This window comes from Heterodontus francisci, chromosome 11 (genome assembly GCF_036365525.1).
Source record: "Heterodontus francisci isolate sHetFra1 chromosome 11, sHetFra1.hap1, whole genome shotgun sequence".
Lineage (NCBI taxonomy): Eukaryota > Metazoa > Chordata > Chondrichthyes > Heterodontiformes > Heterodontidae > Heterodontus > Heterodontus francisci.
In genome coordinates, this window is record NC_090381.1 from 39197247 (window position 1) to 39219895 (window position 22649).

The following is a 22649-nucleotide window of genomic DNA, read 5'->3' on the forward strand; positions in this document are numbered from 1 at the left end:
GGGCATCCTTCTGATCATGTCAGAGGTCCAAGCAAGGTTGGCCCCACGGCTCAGTGATGCCTCCCTGCTTAATCTGCTCCAGGCTGTAAGGGAAAGGCGCGAGGTGCTTTTCCCCAGTGATGACAAGAAGAGGTCCTCCCGCCTGGACAAGCAAGCCTGGATGGTGATCGCAGAGGAGGTCAGTGGCCATGGCGTCACCTGAAGAAACTGGGTCCAGTGTAGGAAAGAGGGTCAATAACCTCCTGTGTTAAGCAAAGGTAGGTGGCACATTCCAAAATTGCTTGGTATGATCTGGTTGTCACGACAATTTATGCCACATCAATGCCACTGCCATTTCAAAGACAAGGCTGTCATAGCAGATTGATGGCAGATAACTGGCTGCATAAGTGAATCAAGTCTCGCTCGTTAATACCTCAGAACAAGTTAGACCCATGACAGGTTGAATCAGTCTGTCAGACAAAGCATCCCCCAGGTGTTGATGAAGTGCCCACTTGAGTAGAACCGTGGTGTTGACGTTTGGCAATGTTCAATATCTGCATCCTTGCTCTTTCAGGAGAAGAGGACCCATAACAGGAGGGAGACAGCTGGGCCCAGTGGCACAGTGCCCGACCTGCAACCTTTAAGTCAAGCCGAAGAGGTGGCACTGGAACTAGCCGGGAGCCATAGAGGACGCGTCAATTCAGACATGGAGTTCAGGGTCCCAGCGCAAGATAGTGATTACTGCCGATCAGATAAAAATGCAATAGTCATGGTGAATTAGCTCTAGCATGCTGTGCTTAATAGGATATGTGTAGCCTAACCTACACATATGTTGTTTGCATTGTATCTTGCAGGTTGCCATCACAGGACATCACAGACCCCGAGAGACTGACGACAATCTCTGAGGATGAGGAGCACTCAAAGGATGCACCATTCCATGACTCCACTGTACCTCCATCAGCACAGGTACTTTCACCTCTGTGGGATTCTGCTCAGCTTTACAATCAGGGTCACAATTTAGTGAAAGCACAACACTTGTACCCGAGCAGCTGGCTGAGGCTGAGACAGCCAAGGCAGTTGGAGCTGCAGAGGGGTACAGCAACATCTGGCAGAGATATCAGAGGCCATGTGTAGCCTTGAGCAGACAGTGGGAGAGTCCATCTGTGCCATGACAGCTGCCATGTCCCAGTCATGTGAGCGCATGGCTTCATCCATGGAGAGGTTGGTAACACACTTGGATAGCCACATTCCACAGATGCACAATGACCTGCAAACCCTCGCCTTGGCCATGAGATCCACTCAGCAGTGGTTGGGAGAGAGAAGGACCAGGAGGCCGGTGAATGCTCCAGTTCCTAGTCCTTCTCAGGTGAGCAGAAAGATTCCAGGGAGCATTGAGAGGAAGGAGGAGAGGATGCACTCCACATCCCAAGGCTATTCGAGTGTGCACACTCCTCATCCCCTCCACCAGTGAGTCAAGCTCCAGCAACCGCGATACCTGAATGCAGGAATCCTTCAGGCAGCCGGGGCCCTCCAGGCCTCAGGCCCCTGAAGTCATCCCAAGGCAAGGGGCATCCTGATCAGCAGCCTGCCTCCAGTCCAGCTGCTGTCACAGGAGATGTACCATGTAGGAGCACACACAAACGTACAAAAAAGATATCTTGACACACTTGGGTATTCATGAGTGAAACAGATATCTCGTGTTTAATGTAATTAAAAGTTCATTGGTGCAAATCTTTAGCCTTCTTTGATGGATAACGCATTCCACCATGGCATCAGTGTAAATACTGCAATCCCCTCAAATGCCTTACCACATTGGCAAAGTGACCGCTGACATCATTAGCATGCCAATGTGCATAATTGTTTCATTACTCAAATGATGTCACATGGGCACTGGCAGACTTGGATGTTGCCATTCACGCTGGAGGGCAAGATAGTACAGAGACAGAAAACTTAACACTACATGCATGACAGTGCGTTTTGGTCAGAAGTATATTTATCCCAAGTCGTCGATTTTGGAAACGCTCCATTATAAGGCTCTGCCTTGCCTCGCTTGCTGCTGCTCAAGATGTTTGTGCACCATCGATCTGCTAGGATCTTCCATGGCTGCTTGGCCTTGTGTGCCCTCTGTTCCTCTCCGTCAGAGGAAGTTTCATAGTCCCACGTCTTCCCCTGGCAATTCCTCCCCCCTCTGGAGTGTATGTTATGTAGAATGCAGCAGATCACAATGATGAGCCAAGCCTTCTGAGGGGCATTTTGAAGGGAACCGCTAGGTCTATCAAGGCAGTGGAACCGCCTCTCCAGCACACCAATGGCCTGCTCGACGAGCGCTCTGATGGAGCCGTGGCAGGCATTGTAACGCTCTTCCGCATCATTGCTGGGGTTCCTTACAGACGTCAGAAGCCATGTCCTCAATGTATAGCCCTTATCCCCGAGAATCCACCCTTGAAGGTGAGCGGGGAGAATGAAAAGATGTGGCACCTGGGACTGCCAAAGTATTCATGAGTCATGGCAGCTTCCCGGGAAGCGGGCACACACTTGTGCTCTCTGTGGTCGCACACTAGTTGTACATTAATAGAATGAAACTGTTTTCTGTTTATGAAGGCGGCTGGTTGATCTGTGGGAGTCTTGATGGCCACATGCATGCAGTCGATCACACCTTGTACCTGTGGGAATCCTGCAAAGGTCCTAAATCCAATGGCCCTCTCGGCCTGACTCTCAGGGTCTGTCCTATAGCGTACATAGTCGTGGCCCTCCTCAAGAGTATTGGTGACCTCCTTGATGCAGAGGTGAGCTGCGGATTGAGAGACATCGCACATGTCCCCAGTGGATCCCTGGAATGCTACAGAGGTATAAAAGTTTAGGGCCACAGTAAATTCAGGGCCACAGGCATAGGGTGACCACCAAAATCTATTAATTGCAAATCGTCATTGAGCAGTGTGTAGAGGTCTGTGACGGCCTCTCTGGACAGCCACAGTCTTCTCCAGCAGTTCCACTCGGACATCTACAGGTATGTCAGGTGAGTTCTATATACTTGCTGCTCTTCGTTGCATTCTTGGCTACTGTTGATCATGTCTGGGAGTTTCCTCTTGCGCTACAGCTGCCTCGTGGATTTGACTCAGCACAGCACAGTGGGCGGCACAGTGGTTAGCACCGCAGCCTCGCAGCTCCAGCGACCCAGGTTCGATTCTGGGTACTGCCTGTGTGGAGTTTGCAAGTTCTCCCTGTGACCGCGTGGGTTTTCGCCGGGTGTTCTGGTTTCCTCCCACAGCCAAAGACTTGCAGGTTGATAGGTAAATTGGCCATTATAAATTGACCCTAGTATAGGTAGGTGGTTGGGGAATTGAGAGAAGGTGGGGATGTGAGAGGGTAATGGGATTAATGTAGGATTAGTATAAATGGGTGGTTGATGGTCGGCACAGACTCGGTGGGCCGAAGGGCCTGTTTCAGTGCTGTATCTCTAAATAAATAAAAGCACAGGGATCCAAGAAAACAGGGTGCATCATACCCATTTCTATCCTCCTTGGTCCTTCAGCTTCCTTCAAAGGTTACGTTTACCTATCCGTGCAAAGAGATGTTGAAATTTTGGTTATGGGAAGCCTACATTAAGTCCATGGTATGGATTGATGTTGGACCCACATGAGCAAACCAACAACATTTCAGTGCTCTGCACTGGCATTCCGAAAGAAAACCACCTCTGCACTTGCTGAGTTCTGGCAACCACTACACCCCCTTCAGAGACACACCACTTGCAGGTTCTCCCAATCCCCCCTCACAGACAATGCAGTTGCAGAGTTCTCTCAAAATGCCAATGTCATCGCGACGGTGCGGAAGTGCCGCCACAGCACTTTGCCGCCTCCGTTGGAGCGGAATGCAGCATTACAGTGTCAAGTTCCGTGGCGGCCGAATCCATGCTGATTCTCCGCCCCCGCCACCATCTAAAAACCTGCCTTACAGGGGAGCACAGAATTCAGTCCTACATCTTTGTTTGGCACATAGACTTCCTCTTTCACGCCTCTCTTTCTAGGCCAATTTATTCAATTTGATGATAATGTAAAAGAAAAGAGAAAGACAAACATTTAGAATGTCTTGATAAACTCACCCATCAACAGAAAATAGCTTATTAAGCAGGAGTCAGAATATCTGTACGCTATGGAAAATGAATTTCAAACAAATTTGAAGGTGTGAATTCAAGCTTATGGCCTAAATGGGAGAGCAATACTAGATCATACAATTCCGCTGCACCCTGCTGAAACATTTAAAATCTGCCTTTCCCCCAAGAATATAAAGCACTCTTTGAATGAATAAGGTATTACAAATTCCACTGTCTAGTCAGACTAAGCGATTAAGCTGAATGTATGAATTTCCATTTATCAGCAGCTTGCAGTCTTTTTGCTAATGGTATAATTAAACAGAGCTTTCTATGTGACATTTCATTTAGCTTTCAGCAGGTCATTTCAGTTTCTGACTGCCAATATGGGTTGTGCCGGGTTTTGCTTTGAGGTTATAAACTGACCTGCCTTTGTGTTAACCACCTAATGGGAAATAAGACTTGTCTATCTGGATTAAGCCAGGCTGCAGTCACAAAGTGACTACTATCTTTAGCTCAGTTGACAGAAGATGTTCTTCTCAAGCTTTCACAGCAGTAGCTCAGTAGAAAGGAAAATTTGGCTGGATGTACAAAGCAAATTTTCACAGGCTGTGACCAAAGTATGACAAATACTGCAAGACACAATGCTGCATTATTCTAAATTAAATCTGCAACCCTTTCAATTTTACATTGCTTTTAAAATAAAAACGAGTACTGCTTCACTCTCCAAGGAAAAGCTCAGTTAGACGTAGGAGTATTTGACGGTTTATTCAAATGTAAATATTGGAGTAACATTTCTGTGCGGGTTCTTCTGATCTCCCACGGGGCCTTTTAAAAACCATTTCTGCCATTTTGTTTGGGGATTCTGCCGAATATCTGCCACAGTTGCAATGGGAAATTGGACGGTCAATGCTCGAGAACTCCAGGCAATTGTTTTTTTTGATGTGAGGAGAAGTGAAGATTTCAATGACTGATTATGGACATAGTGGGCTGGATCTTGTTGTCCCCCTGATGACATGATCTGTGGCGTAGAGAGAGGGGGGGGCCTGAAGATGGGTCCGGAAGAGGCCTGCCACGGATCTCGACACCGGGAGGGCCCCAACCGATCCTCCCGATGGCGGCTGGCTCCATGGTGGCCCCCCCGCCACCGCTGGACAACGGGACCTGAATTTAAATATTTAAATTAATAAAATGAATACATTTAAATGGACTTACCTTCAGTCTTCTGGGCCTGCCACGATCTTTGGCATGACAGCCAGCACTCCTGCGCCTTCAGGGAAAGGTGGCATGATACTCGTGGGGAGTGGGGAGGAGTTAATATTTTCTGTTGGGATGGGGAGACGGCACCAAATAAATGTAATGGATGTAGGGGATGAAAGGGGAAGGGGTGAACTCTAAAACTTGTGCAGTCTGGGGGGTGGGTGGGGGGGGGGGGGGGGAGATCACATTTAAAAGGTAAGTATTTTTTGGGGGGGGGAAGGGCAAATAATTAATGTAAATGTTATTGGGAGTGGGAAAGGGGTGTTCGAAATTTATTGTGTATTTTTTGGGAGCATTCTTCTTTCAAAATTTGAATTAGCTGGCTTGGCTGAATGCCCTTTAAAAAAGGTATCAGAGTCTGCGCACAGGCAGCTGACGCCATTGCCGGGGACAGACAGCCCACCCCCTCCATGTGTTTGGTGGGGGGGGGGGTGGGGGTTGGTGGTGGGCCGCACCAGCTATTTAAATGAGTCGCCGCACACGGTAGATCGCAGCGGCTGTTTGGCGTTTAGCCTGCATGGCTGGGCCACCATTTTCTGGACTCTGAAAATCCAGCCCAGTCAGTGCAGCAGAATATTTTCCACTGTCTATGCCCACGTTGTCTCTGTAATGGTTCAGTTGATAAAGGCACTGTGCTGTTTGGATATAGAAACCAGGGACAGGGTTTTCAATTGCCCTTGAGGGTGAAAATGGGAGCGGGTGAGCTTTGAAAATAACGCTTCCAGATGGCATGTTCCGATGCCTCCAGGGCGTGCTGGTATTTTCAAAGTGGACAGGGGGGGTGAAGTTGGGGAGCGGGAACCCGCTTGCCTCCAATTAACTGCCTGTTACGCTCCTTGAGGAGCTAGTTAACAAGCTGGGAGGGCCAGAAAGCAATTTTCAATTTGAAAATTGCCAAACCTCAACAGTCTGGTGCACGTTTTGCTTCTAGGGGTTTTTGTGTGAGATCGGGCACAGTACCTTTCAGTTGGCTGTTTGGCCATTTCTCTGTTCAGTGAGGTTGCTGGTCCTCCAACGTCCTGCCTCCTCTCTTCTGCAAGGCAGCAGCACGCCTCATCATGGCTGCCTCCTGCCTTTGACAATCGTGCTCAGCAGGTAGCTCCTTCCACCTGGCAGAGCTCAGTGCCAGCTCAATTAAGGCATTTACATTTGAAGATTGTGTTGCCTGAGTGCCGCAAATACAGCGCGGTGCAGATGCAGAAATTATGCGGGCATAGGGTTCCCGACCCCGGATTGAAAATCAAGCCCAGGAAGATGCATGTTCAGATTCTGACCTGTAGCAAGATGCCGATCTCAACAGAAATGATGTTCCGTGCTCTCAATGAACCAGACTGATAAAGGGAAGGCAGTCGACCAGGATTCTCAATCCTGACTGATATCTTTTCTCTAATTCGTTCTTGGAGAATGAGCATTGCTATCAAGACCAGCATTTATTGCCCATCTCTACTTGCATTTGAGAAGGTAATGGTGAACCTCCTTTTGGAACTGCTACAGTTGGTGTAATGAAACCACTCCCACTGTGTGTTCCAAGATATTGACTCTGCAATAATAAAGGAATGGCAATAAATGTCCAGTAAGTTTGGTGTGTGACTTGGAGCAGAACTTAGAGGTGACAGTGTTGTCATGCAATCAGACACAAAGATTAGGCACTTGAGTGAAGTACCAGCTGTTAGCCAGCATTTTATGGAATGATACTCCAGCAAGGAGTCACCATCTTCATGGAAGGAGGAGAGAAAACCGGAAGGAAAAAATATATAGTTTTATTCATTGTGCCACTTAAGAGGATGGCAGACGGCCATTTATTCATGATTTTATCAACAGGATCAGCGACCATGAAATCACTTGACAACAAAACCCAGAACTCAAGCTCACAAACTAACTAGAAAATTTAGTGTGTATATGGTATTAACAAATCCATGGACACTTGTCATTAAATTAAAAGCAAGCCTCTTCTGTTTGTGATGGAATTTGTCAACAAGTTTTCAAGACTGGATTATGTACCAGAATTCAACAATAAATGTTGACTCAAGGTGATGTGTGCTTGACTATAGTTCATTGGGTGCTAGAAACTTCAGGTACTGCCTCCAGAAGTGAACATGGACAATAAATGCGAATAGGTTATCCGACCGTGAAATACTTCACATCCAAACACAATCCTATCATTCCCTGACATCCACAAGCATGCACTTCCCAGCACAATTTGGAGGATAGCCACCAGAAATAGAAACCTTTGATGATTTCTCCCCTTCCCGATCTTGAGCACATTATATCTATCCTTTTATAGACAAGGCTGAAATCAATTAGCTCAGCATGGGCCAGGGACAGAGCTGACCCCACAAGGCAAGGTACCCCACCACACAGTGCATGTATTCAGTGGCTATTGGGGGTAACAATCTACCAGCATTATGAGCGAAGCATTTTGTTCAGTAGCAATGAATACATTGTTGTGCAACCAAAATTGTAACTTCATGCATGAACCTTATCAATCTCTACTTTCATTTCTGAAACAGACAACTCTGTTTAGAACATAACATTTAATCTTGGAATCGACATTCAGATTTGGTGGTTTCATGATTGCAATTATTAATTTTTCTGTGCCAAATAAAACTGTAAGCTGAAGCAAATGCAAAATGAAAATAAATATGTCATTTATGAATAATCATTTAATAATTGCTGAGTATTCCAAAGTCTTTTATAGGCATAAGTTGATTGCTAGATATGAATGTGCAAGGAATGCTACAGGAGTGCTCACTGCTGACAAGTTCCAGTTGTTACTGCATTTATGCAACAGATTGCTGATGGTGCTCTAAAGCTATGGGTTTTTCACACTCTTGAGAACACTTGAGGGGCGGCGCAGTGGTTAGCAAGGGGCAGCACAGTGGCGCAGTGGTTAGCACCGCAGCCTCACAGCTCCAGCGACACGGGTTTGGTTCTGGGTACTGCCTGTGCGGAGGTTGCAAGTTCTCCCTGTGACCATGTGGGTTTCCGCCGGGTGCTCTGGTTTCCTCCCACAGCCAAAGACTTGTAGGTTGATAGGTAAATTGGCCATTGCAAATTGCCCCTAGTGTAGGCAGGTGGTAGGAGAATTGAGGGAAGGTGGGGATGTGGTAGGGAATATGAGATTAAAGTAGGATTAGTATAAATGGGTGGTTGATGGTCGGCACAGACTCTGTGGGCCGAAGGGCCTGTTTCTATGCTGTATCACTCTATGACTTAAAACTCTTCATCAGACTTTCAGTTCATATGGATTTTTCAGTTTCTGTAGTATACTTGTTGACTTACTTGTACAGGGCATAGCCTTGGGGTCTGTCTCTGCTCTGTAGTAGCTTTTCTCACAGGAACATTGGGAGGAGCTCTCTTGATGTGAGTAACTGTGAGGTGGACACTTCATGCAGTATGCATCCATGGAGGAGGCCTTGTAGAAACCAGGTCTACATGCTAGAAACACAAATCAAAAGGAATGTGTTAGGACAAGAGTACTTAAGTGACATCGCAGTATCAAGCTTAGTATGAAACAAAACTCCATCCTTCCCATTCAGAATGGTAGGGTGAAAATCCTGTTCCACCAACTCAGAAAGGCAGGCCATTCCTGCTGCTAAATGGACCATCTGATGACGAATAAGAAGCAACATTAATGTTAGCACTAGAGAAAATCAGAGCCAGTACAATCCCACCCTGATGACAGGCAGTACTGTGGCAAATAATAATTGGAACAGAAAAGTGAGAAAATAAACCTGCCTGCTTGTAATGTGATGTGGCTTTTTGTTAGATACTCTAAGAATTGTAGTTCAACAGAAGCAGGGTGAGCCAGTGATGCATTCCTATGTCACCAACAGAATGTATACACAACAGTAAGATATTCCTAGCACTCAAAGTAAAGGTTAAAAATTCCAACTCAAGCCCTAGGCTGCAGATAGAAAGGCAGATAAAAAGAGTCAGAAAGCGGTGACTGAAAACAGTGTGGAGCAATTATTTGAGTGATTTTAGTTGAGTTCAAGAACAGCAACTTTGGAAAAGGAAATTATACGTTTTGTTGCTCAGTTTTCTGCTGGTTACTCATTCCTCACTGGTATTTTTTTGCAAGTTCTGATACATGCACTTTCAGTTGATCAGATATTTGATTGGTAACTGAACAGATCAGTGGTTATTAAGTTAATTGGAAATTTTAACTTTTAGACGTATGACACTTTGAAGCGAGGCACTCTGAAGGTGTGACACTACAAAAGGGAGCTGACATAAGACTTTTAATAATACTGAGGCACTTCAGATTATCACAGATACAAGCTCATTTTCTCTTTTTCAGTATGCGTTTCTTCAAGAAAGACTAGTTTCTAGGAAATAACTTGTCAATTTTATAACCCAACAGAAAGTAACATTCATCTCTTATTGAACTGAATCTGAGGTTACCCTTCAGTCACTGTGACTCTCCTTAACCTTGAGGTACCTTCATGTTCTTCATTAATGCTTCACCATTTGTTAACCTTCTAAGACAGTTTACTCTCTTTTCCAAATCAATCTCAAAATATAAATACGTCCCCAAGGAAACTACAGCACAAATGTCAGTGAAGCCTCAGGACTGAAATTGGGAGTCTAGCTGGTAGTTAGCTACCTCGATGTTTATGTGAGGGATACTGTTGTATTACACTGCCCATTGAATTTGGTTAGTAGTGATCCAGCACTCAGCGCATACTGCATGTCTGCATTTTCCATCCTAGATGAAACACAGTTATTGTAAATGATCAGACAATGATTTAGCACCAATTAGAAGAGTTGTTAGGGGACAAGACTGATGTTTTCCATTAAATGCGGAGAAATAAATAAGCACCAGCTATCCAAGGAGGATCTAATAACTCTCATCATCTCGCGATATTTAGTCACAGATATCTAAAAACTGTCCAAGTATGAATTTGGTGAGTCATAATTATTGGACTTCACTATTTTTCTTGATGAAACCATCCCTGGTGTATTTTAAGTATCTTAATCAATCTGTGATCTCTGCAAACCATTTTGATGAGAGCATATGAAACACTTGACTATTAGAACACTGACAACGTTAACGCAATTTAACCTTTCACACTATGTAGCATTTTTTAACAAATAAACTGGCCAAAGGTATGCCAGCATCTATTTGCATATATTAAGCAAGTTGGGGCAACAGATAACAGCGCACCATGCATTGAACTTAGTGAGTCTGTCACGGGTTCTGGCGGTGGACCAGGAAGTGGACACCATCCCTGCTCATCACATGTGTGGCCGGCCCACCACAATCCATGCGGTGGGCGGCCAATTATAACAATGGAGGCACGGGGCTCAGCCAATTACGCAATGGGGGCGGGATTTGAGACGCTGGATACGGTGTCAGATGACTCTGGAGCAGGTGCTGGCACCATATTTAAAAGCCTGCCAGCCCTGTATTCACTCCTGCCTTGTTTAGAGGAATGCCTTCCTGAGTTCCCTCTGCTGCCCCAGGACCCCTTCTGCTGCCTCTGCTGCCTGATAGGCAAGGAGCTTAACGCACCCCGCAACGACCACGGCTGAAGAAAGACACCAGGTGGCTCCCTGGTTTAGCAATGTCTACCTCAAAATTCTCCTTCAGGCTGCAAGGGAAAGGCAGGAGGTCATCTTCCCCAGCAATGGCAAGAAGAGGTCCTCCATCTGACCAAGCAAGCCTGGACGGAGATTGCAGAGTAGGTCAGCAGCTGTGGAGTCACCGCCCAAACATGGGTACAGTGCTATAGTGTCAAAGACCTCCTTCATTCTGCCAAGGTGACTATTCCATAACGCTCTCCTTTTTAGAGATTGCAAGAGGCTATGCAGGAGGAAGCAGGACATGGGGAGGGAGGCACTACAACTGTGCTAGCAGAGAGGGTTAGGCATCACCTCATCTGGACAGATGCATTTCTGCATCTCAGCCACAAGCCAGCTGCTTTCACAGCTCACCCCCATTAACTCGCCTGAGAGCTGATGGGAGCATGAGCTATATCGGAAACCCCAGTAGGGGGCGAGGGGCTGCAACTAGCAGAACTGTCATGTTGATCTGTCTGTGAAATGTGACTATCTCCCTCTCCACTTGCAGAACAAGAGGGCTCATAACAGCAAGGAGACATCTCGGACTGGCAGAGGCATCCCAGACATCAGGCCTCTCTCCACGGCTGACGAGGAGGCACTTGAGTTAGCAGGGATCCAGGGCAGCCACTCAATACTGGATGCTGAGACTGGAGTTTCCGCACAAGGAAGTGAGGATTGTCTTCCATCAAATACAGTTCACTTCTGGATACCCATATCATGCATGGTTGGCATGACGAGATCTGCACATCCTAACCTACACATGCAGGTCCGCTGGAGAATCTAGTAGAAGGGGGACCTAATTCGACCTCTGAAGAGGATCCGGAGTCAGAGGATGCACCAACCCAAGCTTCTCCTGCACCTACCCCCAGGCAGATACTTTCAACTCGGAGGGTTTGCGCTCAGCTGTAGAATCAGGGACACAAGCTGGTGAGAGCACTGCACGTGCACCTGAGCAGCAAGCTGAGGCTGAGACAGCCGAGGCCTCCGTCGGTTGGAGGACTGTGGGTGGCCAGGACCATGCTGAGCCCCAGGCTGATGACGAGACTCTGGTGCTGACAGCACAGGGCATGCTGGAGTTGCAGAGAGAGTTAAGGCAACATCTCTGAGGCTCTCAGAGGCAATGCACAGCCATGCGTGGATGAGGGACGTATCTATCCATGCCATGAGTGCTGTCATGTCACAGGAATGTGAGCGCATGTCTTCCTCCATTGAGAGGTTGGCAACCCTCATGGAGAACCAGATCCCAGAAATGCATGCAGACCTGAACACTATCACCTTGGTCATCAGCTCAAAGCTGCAGTGGCAAGGTGAGAGAAGGACATGGCCCCTGGAGTCTTCCCCAGCTCCTCATCCTTCTCTAGTCAGCAGGGAGGTTCAGGTGAGCCTTGAAAGGGAGGAGGAGAGGTTGAGCTCCCCTCAGGGCATTCCGAGTGTGGACAGCCCCTCCGCCACTGAGCCAAACTCCAGCAGCTATGATGCCTGAGGAGAGTCCTGTACCAGTGCAGGAAACCCTCAGGCAGCCGGAGCCCTCCAGGCCTCAGGCAGCCAGAGGACGGCTACCAGAGTCATCACAGGCCAAGGGGCAGCTTGACCAGCAGCCCGCCTCCAGCCCAGCTGCTAGCGCAGGGGTCACACTGCATAGACACAATCACAAATGTATGAAGACACTTTGGGAATTCACGGGTGTTTGACATTGACATTTGTTTTCTCTTATAAAGTTCTTTTGATTTTGAAATTAACTTGCATTGTGGAAAGTGATTATTCTTTCATGCCTTAATTGTGCTGACTTCACCCTTCCCCCTAGTGGATGCCAATGTAGGCACAGCCCTCATCTGATTAGCATTTCCCGTTGTCGATAGTGTGTGGTTCCACTGGGTGCCAAGCATGGAAGACAGATAGAAAGGAAGCAACAGACTGAATGCATTGAGGTGAGTCTTTATTGAGTTCACTTTGACAGGTCATCATGGTGACTGGAAATGGGTAATTATGAGATTGTCTCTTGTCTCCCTGGCCCGTCGCTCAATGTTCCTGGCCTCTGGTACAAGGGGTTCAACATCCAGTGCTGCTTGCTCATCATCTTCCTCTGTGTCCTCCAGCCATTTTTTTTTATTTGTTTGTAGGATGTGGGTGTCACTGGCTAGGCCAGAATTTATTGTCCATCCCTAATTGCCCTTGAACTGATTGGCTTACTAGGCCATTTAAGAGTCAACCACTATGCTGTGGATCTGGAGTCACATGTAGGCCAAACCAGGTAATAACAGCAGATTTCCTTCCCTAAAGAACATTAGTGAACCAGATGGGCTTTTACAACAATCGACAATGGTTTCATGGTCCCCATTAGACTAGCTTTTAATTCCAGATTTATCAATTGAATTCAAATTCCACCATCTGCCATGGTGGGATTCGAACGCATGTCCCCAGAGCATTAGCCTGGGCTCTGGATTACTAATCCAGTGACAGTACCACCACCGTGGAAGAGTGGTGATCAATCATGTCCTCATCATGCAAGGCCTCCCCACTCTGCAGTGCTAGATTGTGCAGAGCACAACAGTACACCATAATACATGAGACCCTCGCTGGGACATACTGCAGGGCTCCACCAGATCAATCCAGACACTGAAATCTTATCTTCAGCAGCCCAATGGCCTGCTCAATGGTCGCTCGAGTGGGGCTGCGGCAAGTGTTGTACCTCTCCTCGGCTGCAGTGTGAGGGTTCCTCACAGGCATCAGTAGCCATGTCTACAATGGGTAGACCATGTTCCCGAGAATCCATCCCTGAAGGCAAGTGGGGGGCCTGAATAGCTGTAGCACCTGGGACTGTCGCAGTATGTAGGCATTGTGGCTGCTTCCCGGGAAGTGGGCACACACCTGCAGGAAACATTTTTGGTGGTCGCAGTCCAGTTGAACGTTGATGGAGTGGAAGCACTTCCCGTTGATGAAGGTGGCTGGTTGGTCCATTGGAGTCTTGATGGTCACATGCATGCAAATCTATCACATCTTTCACCTGGGGAAATCCAGTGATGACCCATGCCAGGTGACCACTAGGCCTCCAGAGCGCAAAGCACACATCACTGTAGACTGACAATGGCCTCCAGCACCTACCCCCCACCCCTCCGTCTCTCCCCCTACGAAGCACTAGTAATGGCTGTTTACCCATTGCAGCACTGAGGCCTCGCACTGTACCGGCCGCTTACAACGGCTGGCGTTCCTAAGGCATGTGAGTGCCGTCTGTCGACCATTTAATTCCAAGCCCCCCATTGAATTGCTTTCAATTACATGCAAATGTATTAAAATTAACTGTTCCATGATTTAAATTGCACTCCTGTTGCGTCGGGGCAGCAAGGCTGTCTTAGTGCTTTCCCGCCGCTGACTAAATTTGGAACTAATGTCACAACTTCGGATTTCCAGGCGGACCCGTTTGACGCTATTCTCCGGCTCCCCCCACCATGCCTCCATTCCCGCTCCAAATGGGCTCACTAAATCCAGACCACATGTGCCAAAACACTCTGGATGCTGAATGCTGGACACAGGAAAGGAGGTAGAAGGAAAAGTGGGGGTGGAGAGATAAGAAAGGAGAGGTGTAAGAATGGGGAGAGGTAGGGATAGAAAGAGGAGAGTGATGGGGCTGGAGTAAGACGAGAGGAGAACTTACATATAAGAAAGCCATTCTGACAGCTCATTAAGGTTCTGCCTCGGGGTGGAGAAACCAGCCAAAGCAGAGGCAGAGTACAATGTTTGGTTATACTCCTCAGGGTTAAAGTAAGGAAAATTAGTTAGGCTGCCTGTTCTGATCAGCAGTCTCTACTAGAGATATGTGTGGAATGCTGATTGAGGACAGGATTGAGTACAGTTATAATACTTGCCATAATGGGATAGTTTGCTGACACTCATTGCCAAAGCTCACATGTGATTAACAGCCAATGAGTGTAGAACACTGAGGGAAATCAATACATGTCAGCCATACCTCAGTGAGGGAAACAATGCTATAAGGAGTAGAGACAATTTAAGAGCAAAAGAAAGTTATTTACTAATCAGGAATTATTCTAAAATTATTCGAATGAGATAGCAGTATATGCATAAACCTTTATCATCCCACAGAAGATCTTTTTACCCCGCAAGTCTCTGGCTAAAACACATTTTAAACCTAACCTGTCTGAAATTATAAAAGCAAAATACTGTGAATGCTAGAATTCTGAAGTAAGAACAAAAAATGGTGGAAACACCCAGCAGGTTAGGCTGCATCTGTGGAGACATAAACAGAGTTAACATTTCAGGTCGGTGACCTTTCTGAAGAAATAATGAAAGGCCATTAGATCAAAAACATTAACTGTATTCCTCTCATCACAGATAGTGCCTGACCTGTTAAGTGTTTCCAAGCATTTTTTTTTTGCATTTCTCTCAAAAAATATGTTTACCGTTTACCTATAAGGGATTCAAGTTATATAATGTCATGCTCACACAATGTGAACTTACAAACTATAAAATGAACTTATGAAATAAACAAAATGGAGTAAGAGGTCCTTTCCTGCCAATACACATAGAACTACAAGAACTCTGAGCTAATTTTCATGTCTGGACAGTCATTAAAATACAATAACCTTTCTGGACACATCCCTCAGAAATCATTACAATGCAAATAACCATTTCTATGGTAATGGTTGCTTCTCTCTAACTGATTGGGTTAACAATGATGTTGGAGACTTTTTGACTCCAAACTCAAATTCCAAAGAATGGGTGTGAAGATCTCTAATTTATCAAGGTGAGATGAGGATGAATGATACCCAGACTCCATTGTCTAACAATGGCCTCACCATCAGAATCCATTTTTGAGTACAATGGAAAGAGAAACTATGGTCACATGACAGAAACCAAGTTTCTGATAAGGAGCTTTAATAAAGGTATATTGTGGGCAGATAAAGGAGATTCATCTATGCAAAGATTTAGGACCCTGCCTAAGATTACCAGCTTTGAACTACATATTGGCAGAGACTAGAGTTTGGCCTTGAACTCCCAACCTGAGAAATCATACCAGGACTCCACCATTGACCTTTGGCTGGAATATAAGAAGAGCAGTCTGCAACAGCGCATCTATCTTCCTGAACCTCGCAAGTCTTTCTTCAGTGAACAAGGGAAAGGATTACAGGCCTGCACCATTTCAAATCTTTACCCCAAGGAAAAGCAAGTTTAACAGATAACTTTTTAAAATCATCAGACCTAATGCATGTTATCTTTAAAATCTTTATCTTTTCTTGAGTGTGCATATATCTGTATGAGTGTGAGAGTGGGTGTTGTGGCATATATTTTGGTATTTTGGGTGTTGTATAATATATATTTATCTTTCTTTTAAACTTATGAGAAAACCTGTCACTTGTCTGTTCTTGATAATTAAAGCACTCAGAGGTTAAAAAAAAAAACTTTTTTTAAAAAATGCTGTCTTTGGTCAGTCGAGAGGTAGAAAGGGGGGCGGGGGAGAACCATCCCTACCATCTCTCACAAAATAAAAGCACAATACTGCAGATGCTGATAATCTGAAATAAAAACAGAAAGTGCTGGAAGGACTCAACAGGTCTGACAGCATCTGTGGAGAGAGGAACAGAGTCAACATTTCAGGTCTGTGACCTTTCATCAGAACTGGCAAAGATTAGAAATGTAATAGGTTCTGAGCGAGTGAAAGGTGGATGAGGGGGAGAGGAGAACAAAAGGGAAGGTGTGTGATAGGGCAGAGGGCAGGAGAAATTAAATGGCAAAGATGTCATGGGACAAAGGTAATGGGAGTTGTAACAGTTGTTGTGAAAAACAAAGCATTAGCCCAGACTGAGTGTTAATGGCAAAAGGATGAACAGCTCTGTCCAAAAGCACAAACATGAAAACCAAGTTTAGGACAGGCACATGGTTAAAAATAATACAATAAAAAAACAGTCATGTTCTAAAATTGTTGAACTCAAGGTTCAGTCCAGAGGGCTGTAGAGTGTCTAATCAATAGATCAGGTGCTGTTCCTCGGGCTTGTGTTGATGTTCACTGGAACACTGCCGCAGGCCAAGGACAAAAATGTGGGCATGAGAGCAAGGTGGTGAATTAAAATGACAAGCAACCGAAAGCTCGGGGTCATGCTTGTGGACTGAACAGAGGTGTTCTGCAAAGCCATCAGCCAATCTGCATTTGGTCACCCAAGTGTAGAGGAGACCACATTGTGAGCTGCGAATACAGTAGACTAAATTGAAAGAAGTACAAGTAAATCGCTAATTCACCTGGAAGGAGTGTCTGGGGCCTTGGATGGTGAGGAGAGAGGAGGTAAAAGGGCAGGTATTACACCTCTTGCAATTGCATGGGAAGGTGACGTGGGAAGTGTCGGGGGTGATGTAAGAGTGGACCAGGGTGTTGCAGAGGGAACAATCCCTTCGGAATGCTGACAGGGGAAGGGAGGGGAAGATGTGTTCGGTGGTGGCATCATGCTGGAGGTGGTGGAAATGGCAGAGAATGATCCTTTGATGTGGAGGCTGGTGGGGTGGAAAGTGAGGGCCCTGTCATGATTCTGGGAGGGAGGGGAAGGGGTGAGGGTAGAGGTGCGGGAAATGGGTCAGACATGGTTGAGGGCCCTGTTAACCACAGTGGGGGGGGGGAATCCTCGGTTGAGGAAAAAGGAAGACATATCAGAAGCACTGTTGTGGAAGGTTGCATCATCAGAACAGATGCGTCGGAGACGGAGAAATTGGGAGAATGGAATGGAGTCCTCACAGGAAGAAGGGTGTGAGGAAGTGTATTTGAGATGGCCGTGGGAGTCAGTGGGCTTATAATGGATATTAGTGGACAGTCTATCCCTAGCAAAGGAGACAGAGAAGTCGAGGAAGGGAAGGGAAGTGTCGGAGACGGACCATGTGAAGGCGAGAGAAGGGTGGCAATTGGAAGCATAGTTAATAAAGTTTTCCAGTTTGGGGCGGGAGCAGGAAACAGCACCAAAGCAGTCATCAATGTACCAGAAAAAGAGTTGGGGGAGGGGGCCTGAGCAGGACTGGAACATGGAATGTTCGACATCCCTCACAAAAAGACAGGCATAACCAGAACCCATGCAGGTACCCATAGCAACACCTTTTATTTGAAGGAAGTGAGTGGAATTGAAGGAGAAGTTGTTCAATATGAGAACGTTCAGCCAGGCGGAGGAGGGTGGTGGTGGATGGGGACTGGTTGGATCTGCATTGAAGGAAGAAGCGGAGAGCCCTCAGACTGTCCTAGTGGGGGATGGAGGTGCAGAGAGATTAGATGTCCATAGTGAAGAGGAGGCGGTTAGGGCCAGGGAACTGTAAATTGTCGAAATGATGTAGGGCATCAGAAGAGTCACGGATGTAGATGGGAAAAGACTAGACAAGGGGAGAAAAAACAGAGTCAAGATAGGAAGAAATAAGTTCAGTTGGATGGGAACAGGCTGAAACAATGCATCTACCAGGACAGTCCTGTTTGTGGATTTTGGGAAGGAGGTAGAAGTGGGCTGTCCGGGGTTGTGGGACTATGAAGTGGGAAGCTGTAGAGGGAAGATCTCCAGAGGAGATGAGGTCAGTAGCAGTTCTGGACACAGTGGCTTGACGTTTGTTGGTGGGGTCATGGTCCAGGGGGAGGTAGGAAGAAGCGTCTGAGAGTTGACGCTCAGCCTCTGCAAGGTAGAGGTCGGTGCACCAGACAACAACAGCACCACCCTTGTCAACGGGTTTGATCACAATGTTGGGGTTAGACCTCGGAGAACGGAGTTCGGGGGGAGACAGGTTAGAGTGAGTGAGGGGAGTGGGGAAATTGTGACGGCCGATGTCACGCTGACAGTTCTCAATGAAAAGATTAAGAGTGGATAAGAAGCCAGAAGGAGGGGTCCAGGTGGAGGGAGAATATTGGAGGCAGGTGAATGGGTCTGCTGGTCGGGGGGAGGACTCCTGGTCAAAGAAGTTAGCCCGGAGGCAAAGATGACAGAAGGAGCTCTTTTCTTTAAAATTCATCAGTTAAAATAGTCACCGCAGTTATCGTTATAATGTCCTCTCTGAAAAGATTCCAGTGAAGCGCATCGGCTGTAAAAATAATTAAATCCTGCCTGACAACTAGACTCAGCAGGATGCCAGATCACTTTTTAATGCCTGGCACACTACAAAGATTCTGAGACTACTTGTGCTGCACAATCTATGTAATGCAAACCCACAGAATTTACTTGTTCACAAAGTTCGTGGATTTTTTTAATGCAATTCATTCGTCTCTGTCAAAACTAGCCAAAGCTGGTTGATTTATACATTCTACTTCCTATGTTGGAAGATGCACTGCTGTCAGGGTTTCTGTGACAAACACAAAGTGCTGACTCTAAGGAAAAACTTTCACATTCCGTTCAGCGACAGACTGAAATTTTGCTGAAAAATGTTTTTTTTCAGATTGAGAAGTATAAGTGAAAGGACAAGGCAGGACAGCACCCAGGTTGAAAAAAGTAAAAGCTGATGAGGTAAATCAAGAAGCATTAATTAGGTGACATCTGTTGATTAGTGCAATAGCTTCTCCTCGTTTCTTGTCTTCTCTGAAGTGCCCAAAGGATCTCTCTTCATCCCCTCCATTTCCACAGTTACCTGTTTCTCCTTGGTGTTTTCAACAGAAGATAACATATGCTGATGACACTGAGTTCTTCCTATCCACGACCTCCCTCAACTGTTGTTAGTCTCCTTGTACAAAATCCAGTTTTGAATGAGTCATAACTTCATCAAACTTAATCCTGGGGAGACTGAACTCATCAGCTGAGATTTATCTGGGCGACAGTGGTGTTGACCACCAACAAAGCGTTGGCGTGAGCCCTGCGTCAGCTCCTCTGGGGAGGGTCTACCAAATTCAAGTGCCAATTAGGCACTTAAGTGGACAGCGGTGGGCCTTCCCCGGAATCAAGGACCCTGGCGACAGAGGTCCCGCCCACAGAGAGATGTCAGCCATCAGAGGCTAGCAGCTCTTTAACTGAGCAGTGCCACTGCGGAGGCGGTGGTTGCTGCTGATACTGGACCCACTAGAAGCAAGGGACCCAGGGCACAGGTAAGTCAGGGCGGGAGGGGTTTTGCGGGGTGTGGGTCGCAGGAAGGGGGTGTCGGGAGGTCAGCAGCTAGGTGAGGGCTCTCAGTGGACCCCCCCCAATCCTGATGCCAGGACACTTGATCAGGCACTGTGCCATTTAACGAGGGAACCTCCCCACCATCACCCTCGGAGCAAGCAAGCAACCCACATGGGTTTGCTTGGTGTGCTCCCCATGTGGCGACAGATCTGCCCACCGCTGGAGGTGGGATGAGGTCCTTGGCCTCAATTGGCGGCGGAACAGGAAGGCTGTTCACAGGGCTTTCTGCCCGGACTTAATTTGGGTGGAAGCAGGAAGGTGGCAGGCTCCCCAAAGTCGCCACAGGGCAAGGCATAAGATTCCCCCCATTGTTTTCGGCCTCCCACAATAAATACATTCCCTTGACACTGATTGCAAGTTTGTCCCAGTTACTATCTTACATTGGTCTAGGTTATTCACAAACTTGTTGTCCCGCTCAACCCTGAGCTGAGCTTCAGACCCCGTATCCTTTCAAACACAAAAAACCTTTCCTTCCACCACAACATTCCCCACCTCCTCCACCACCTCAGCCCATTTGTTGCTGAAATTCTCAAATATGCCTTTGTCACCTCCAGTCGTGCACTGTTTTCTGGTATTCTGTAGCTTCTATGTGATAGCATGAGGTCAATTCATTTACTTAATCTATTTTCACTCCAGACCTGTCTCTCTTGATGCATCGAAAGCATCAGGACAGTATTATCAGTTACCAGTGAAGGGGTGCTGGTCACCTGTTGTGTGCCAGCCACTTTGCTAGTGTCATGGGAATGTGGCAGCATCAGCAGCAGAAGGCCAAGGGTCAAAGAGCAGAGTTATCTGAATGATTTTCTTTTTAAATTTAAAGGCGGCTTCTTCCAAATGGGTTGTGTGTGGCTGCTGTCCTCAGCAATTTGAGACACATTATGTGGCAGGAGACTAATTTAAATGAAAGTCAGGGGCCTATTGAGTCAATCAGATAACTTGTGCACTGGCTCTGGCACGTTGAGCACCTTGGGTGTGTTGTTGGTCTCGGGCTTCTGTGGCTGATCTCTCAGCCTCAACGAATGTTGGCATCATCATTAAGAACTAGCTTGACAGGTGTTACTGAGCTTGACACTATGAAGCAGCTGAACAAAGGTCATGCAGTTGAAATGATATGCTCCCTGGGTTTATGTTGTACTGATAATTCACCAGCCATATACTGCCAGATTCAGCAACATTTCTCAGTCAACTTTAGTGACCAGGAGCAGCATTTTATGTTTTGAGTTGGAATCCCATTGTCAGGGTCTATAAAGGGGGCCTGACCCCACTCTAAGTTGGGAGCAGGCACCCAACAGTGATTTTGCCTGAATTGGCCAGTTAGTGGACGGAGAGTATGCTCATCATCCAATTAAGAATGGTGGGCGGACTCTCAAAGCTAGAGGGCCAATAGGAGGCCCTCCAGCACGGAAGGAGCTGCAGCCTGTTGTTACGGGTAAGGGAGAGAGAGGGCACCTCCATCTTATGATGCCCTCTCAGCAACTTTAAAAACTTTAATAGTAACAAACGGCCACAGCTGCCAGCTCGCCAATGTGGAAGGGGAACATTTATTCTGTAAAAGATGGTTATCAACTGCTGTGAAAACTAGTACATGAGGGATAATGCAGTAATTATAGAATTACATATAATTTACAGCACAGAGTCAGGCCATTCAGCCCAACAGGACTGCGTCAGTGTTTACAATCCATACAAGCCTCCTCCCACCCATACCTCATCTAACCCTATCAGCCGATCCTTCTGTTCCTTTCTCCTTCATCTGTTTATACAGATTCCCCTAGATACAGCTAAGGTATTCATCTCAACTACTCCATGTGATGGCAAATTTCACATGCTAATCACTGAGGGTACCCTTCCACAGGCTGCAGCTGTGGCCAGGTAGGTGGGGAGGGCCTCAAAGGCATCCTGGAGCTTGGCCATCCCCCCCCCGCCCCATCTGCCATCGGGTGGCTGCCTCTGGTAGCTGGCCTGTTCTCAGCACTGCAGGGACCCACAGGCCAACTGGAAAATCTCAGTCAGCCTCTGATAATTGGCCTTTCAGTTGTCCTAACAAGCTACCCACCTGCCCTGCTGCCTCTGGGAAAATGGCTCGAGGGCTGGATGTTGCCAGAAAGCCGGGATGCCAGCTGGTGGCATAAAATTACTTGCCCACCTGCACCTGTTCTTGCCCCCAGATGAGGCAAAAATCCTGCTCCATGTCTTTGCCACCCATTCTTTAAACTATTTAAAACATTCTACATAACAAGAACAACTCCAAATGGATTTTCACATTGATCCTAATTGTGGAAGCCTTTAATTCTTTTTAAAATTGCTGGGTTCCCTCAGTGATTAGCATGTGAAACTTACTACAACAAGGAGTAGTTGAGGTGAATACCTTAGATGTATTTAGGGGAATCTGTATAAACAGATGAAGGAGAAAGGCATAGTAGGGTAGGCTGATAGGGTTAGATGAAGTATGGGTGGGAGGAGGCTTGTGTGGATTAGAAGCACTGATGCAGTCCTGTTGGGCCAAATGGCCGGATTCTGTGCTGTAAATTCAATGTAATTTTATAATTACTGCATTACACAAAAACATAAGAACTAGGAGCAGGAGTAGGCAATTCAGCCCCTTGAGCCTGCTCCGTCATTCAATACGATCATGGCTGATC

The 22649-nt window shown here is 46.7% G+C and overlaps 1 protein-coding gene across 1 annotated transcript in view; it reads right to left on the minus strand.

Annotated features, from left to right (window-relative positions):
* epha4b (eph receptor A4b) overlaps nt 1-22649 on the minus strand; it is a 426015-nt gene that overhangs the window by 177531 nt on the left and 225835 nt on the right. The window contains exon 4 of the mRNA XM_068042004.1: nt 8609-8764. Coding sequence (XP_067898105.1) covers nt 8609-8764 — 156 coding nt within the window. The remainder of the gene's footprint in view (nt 1-8608; nt 8765-22649) is intronic.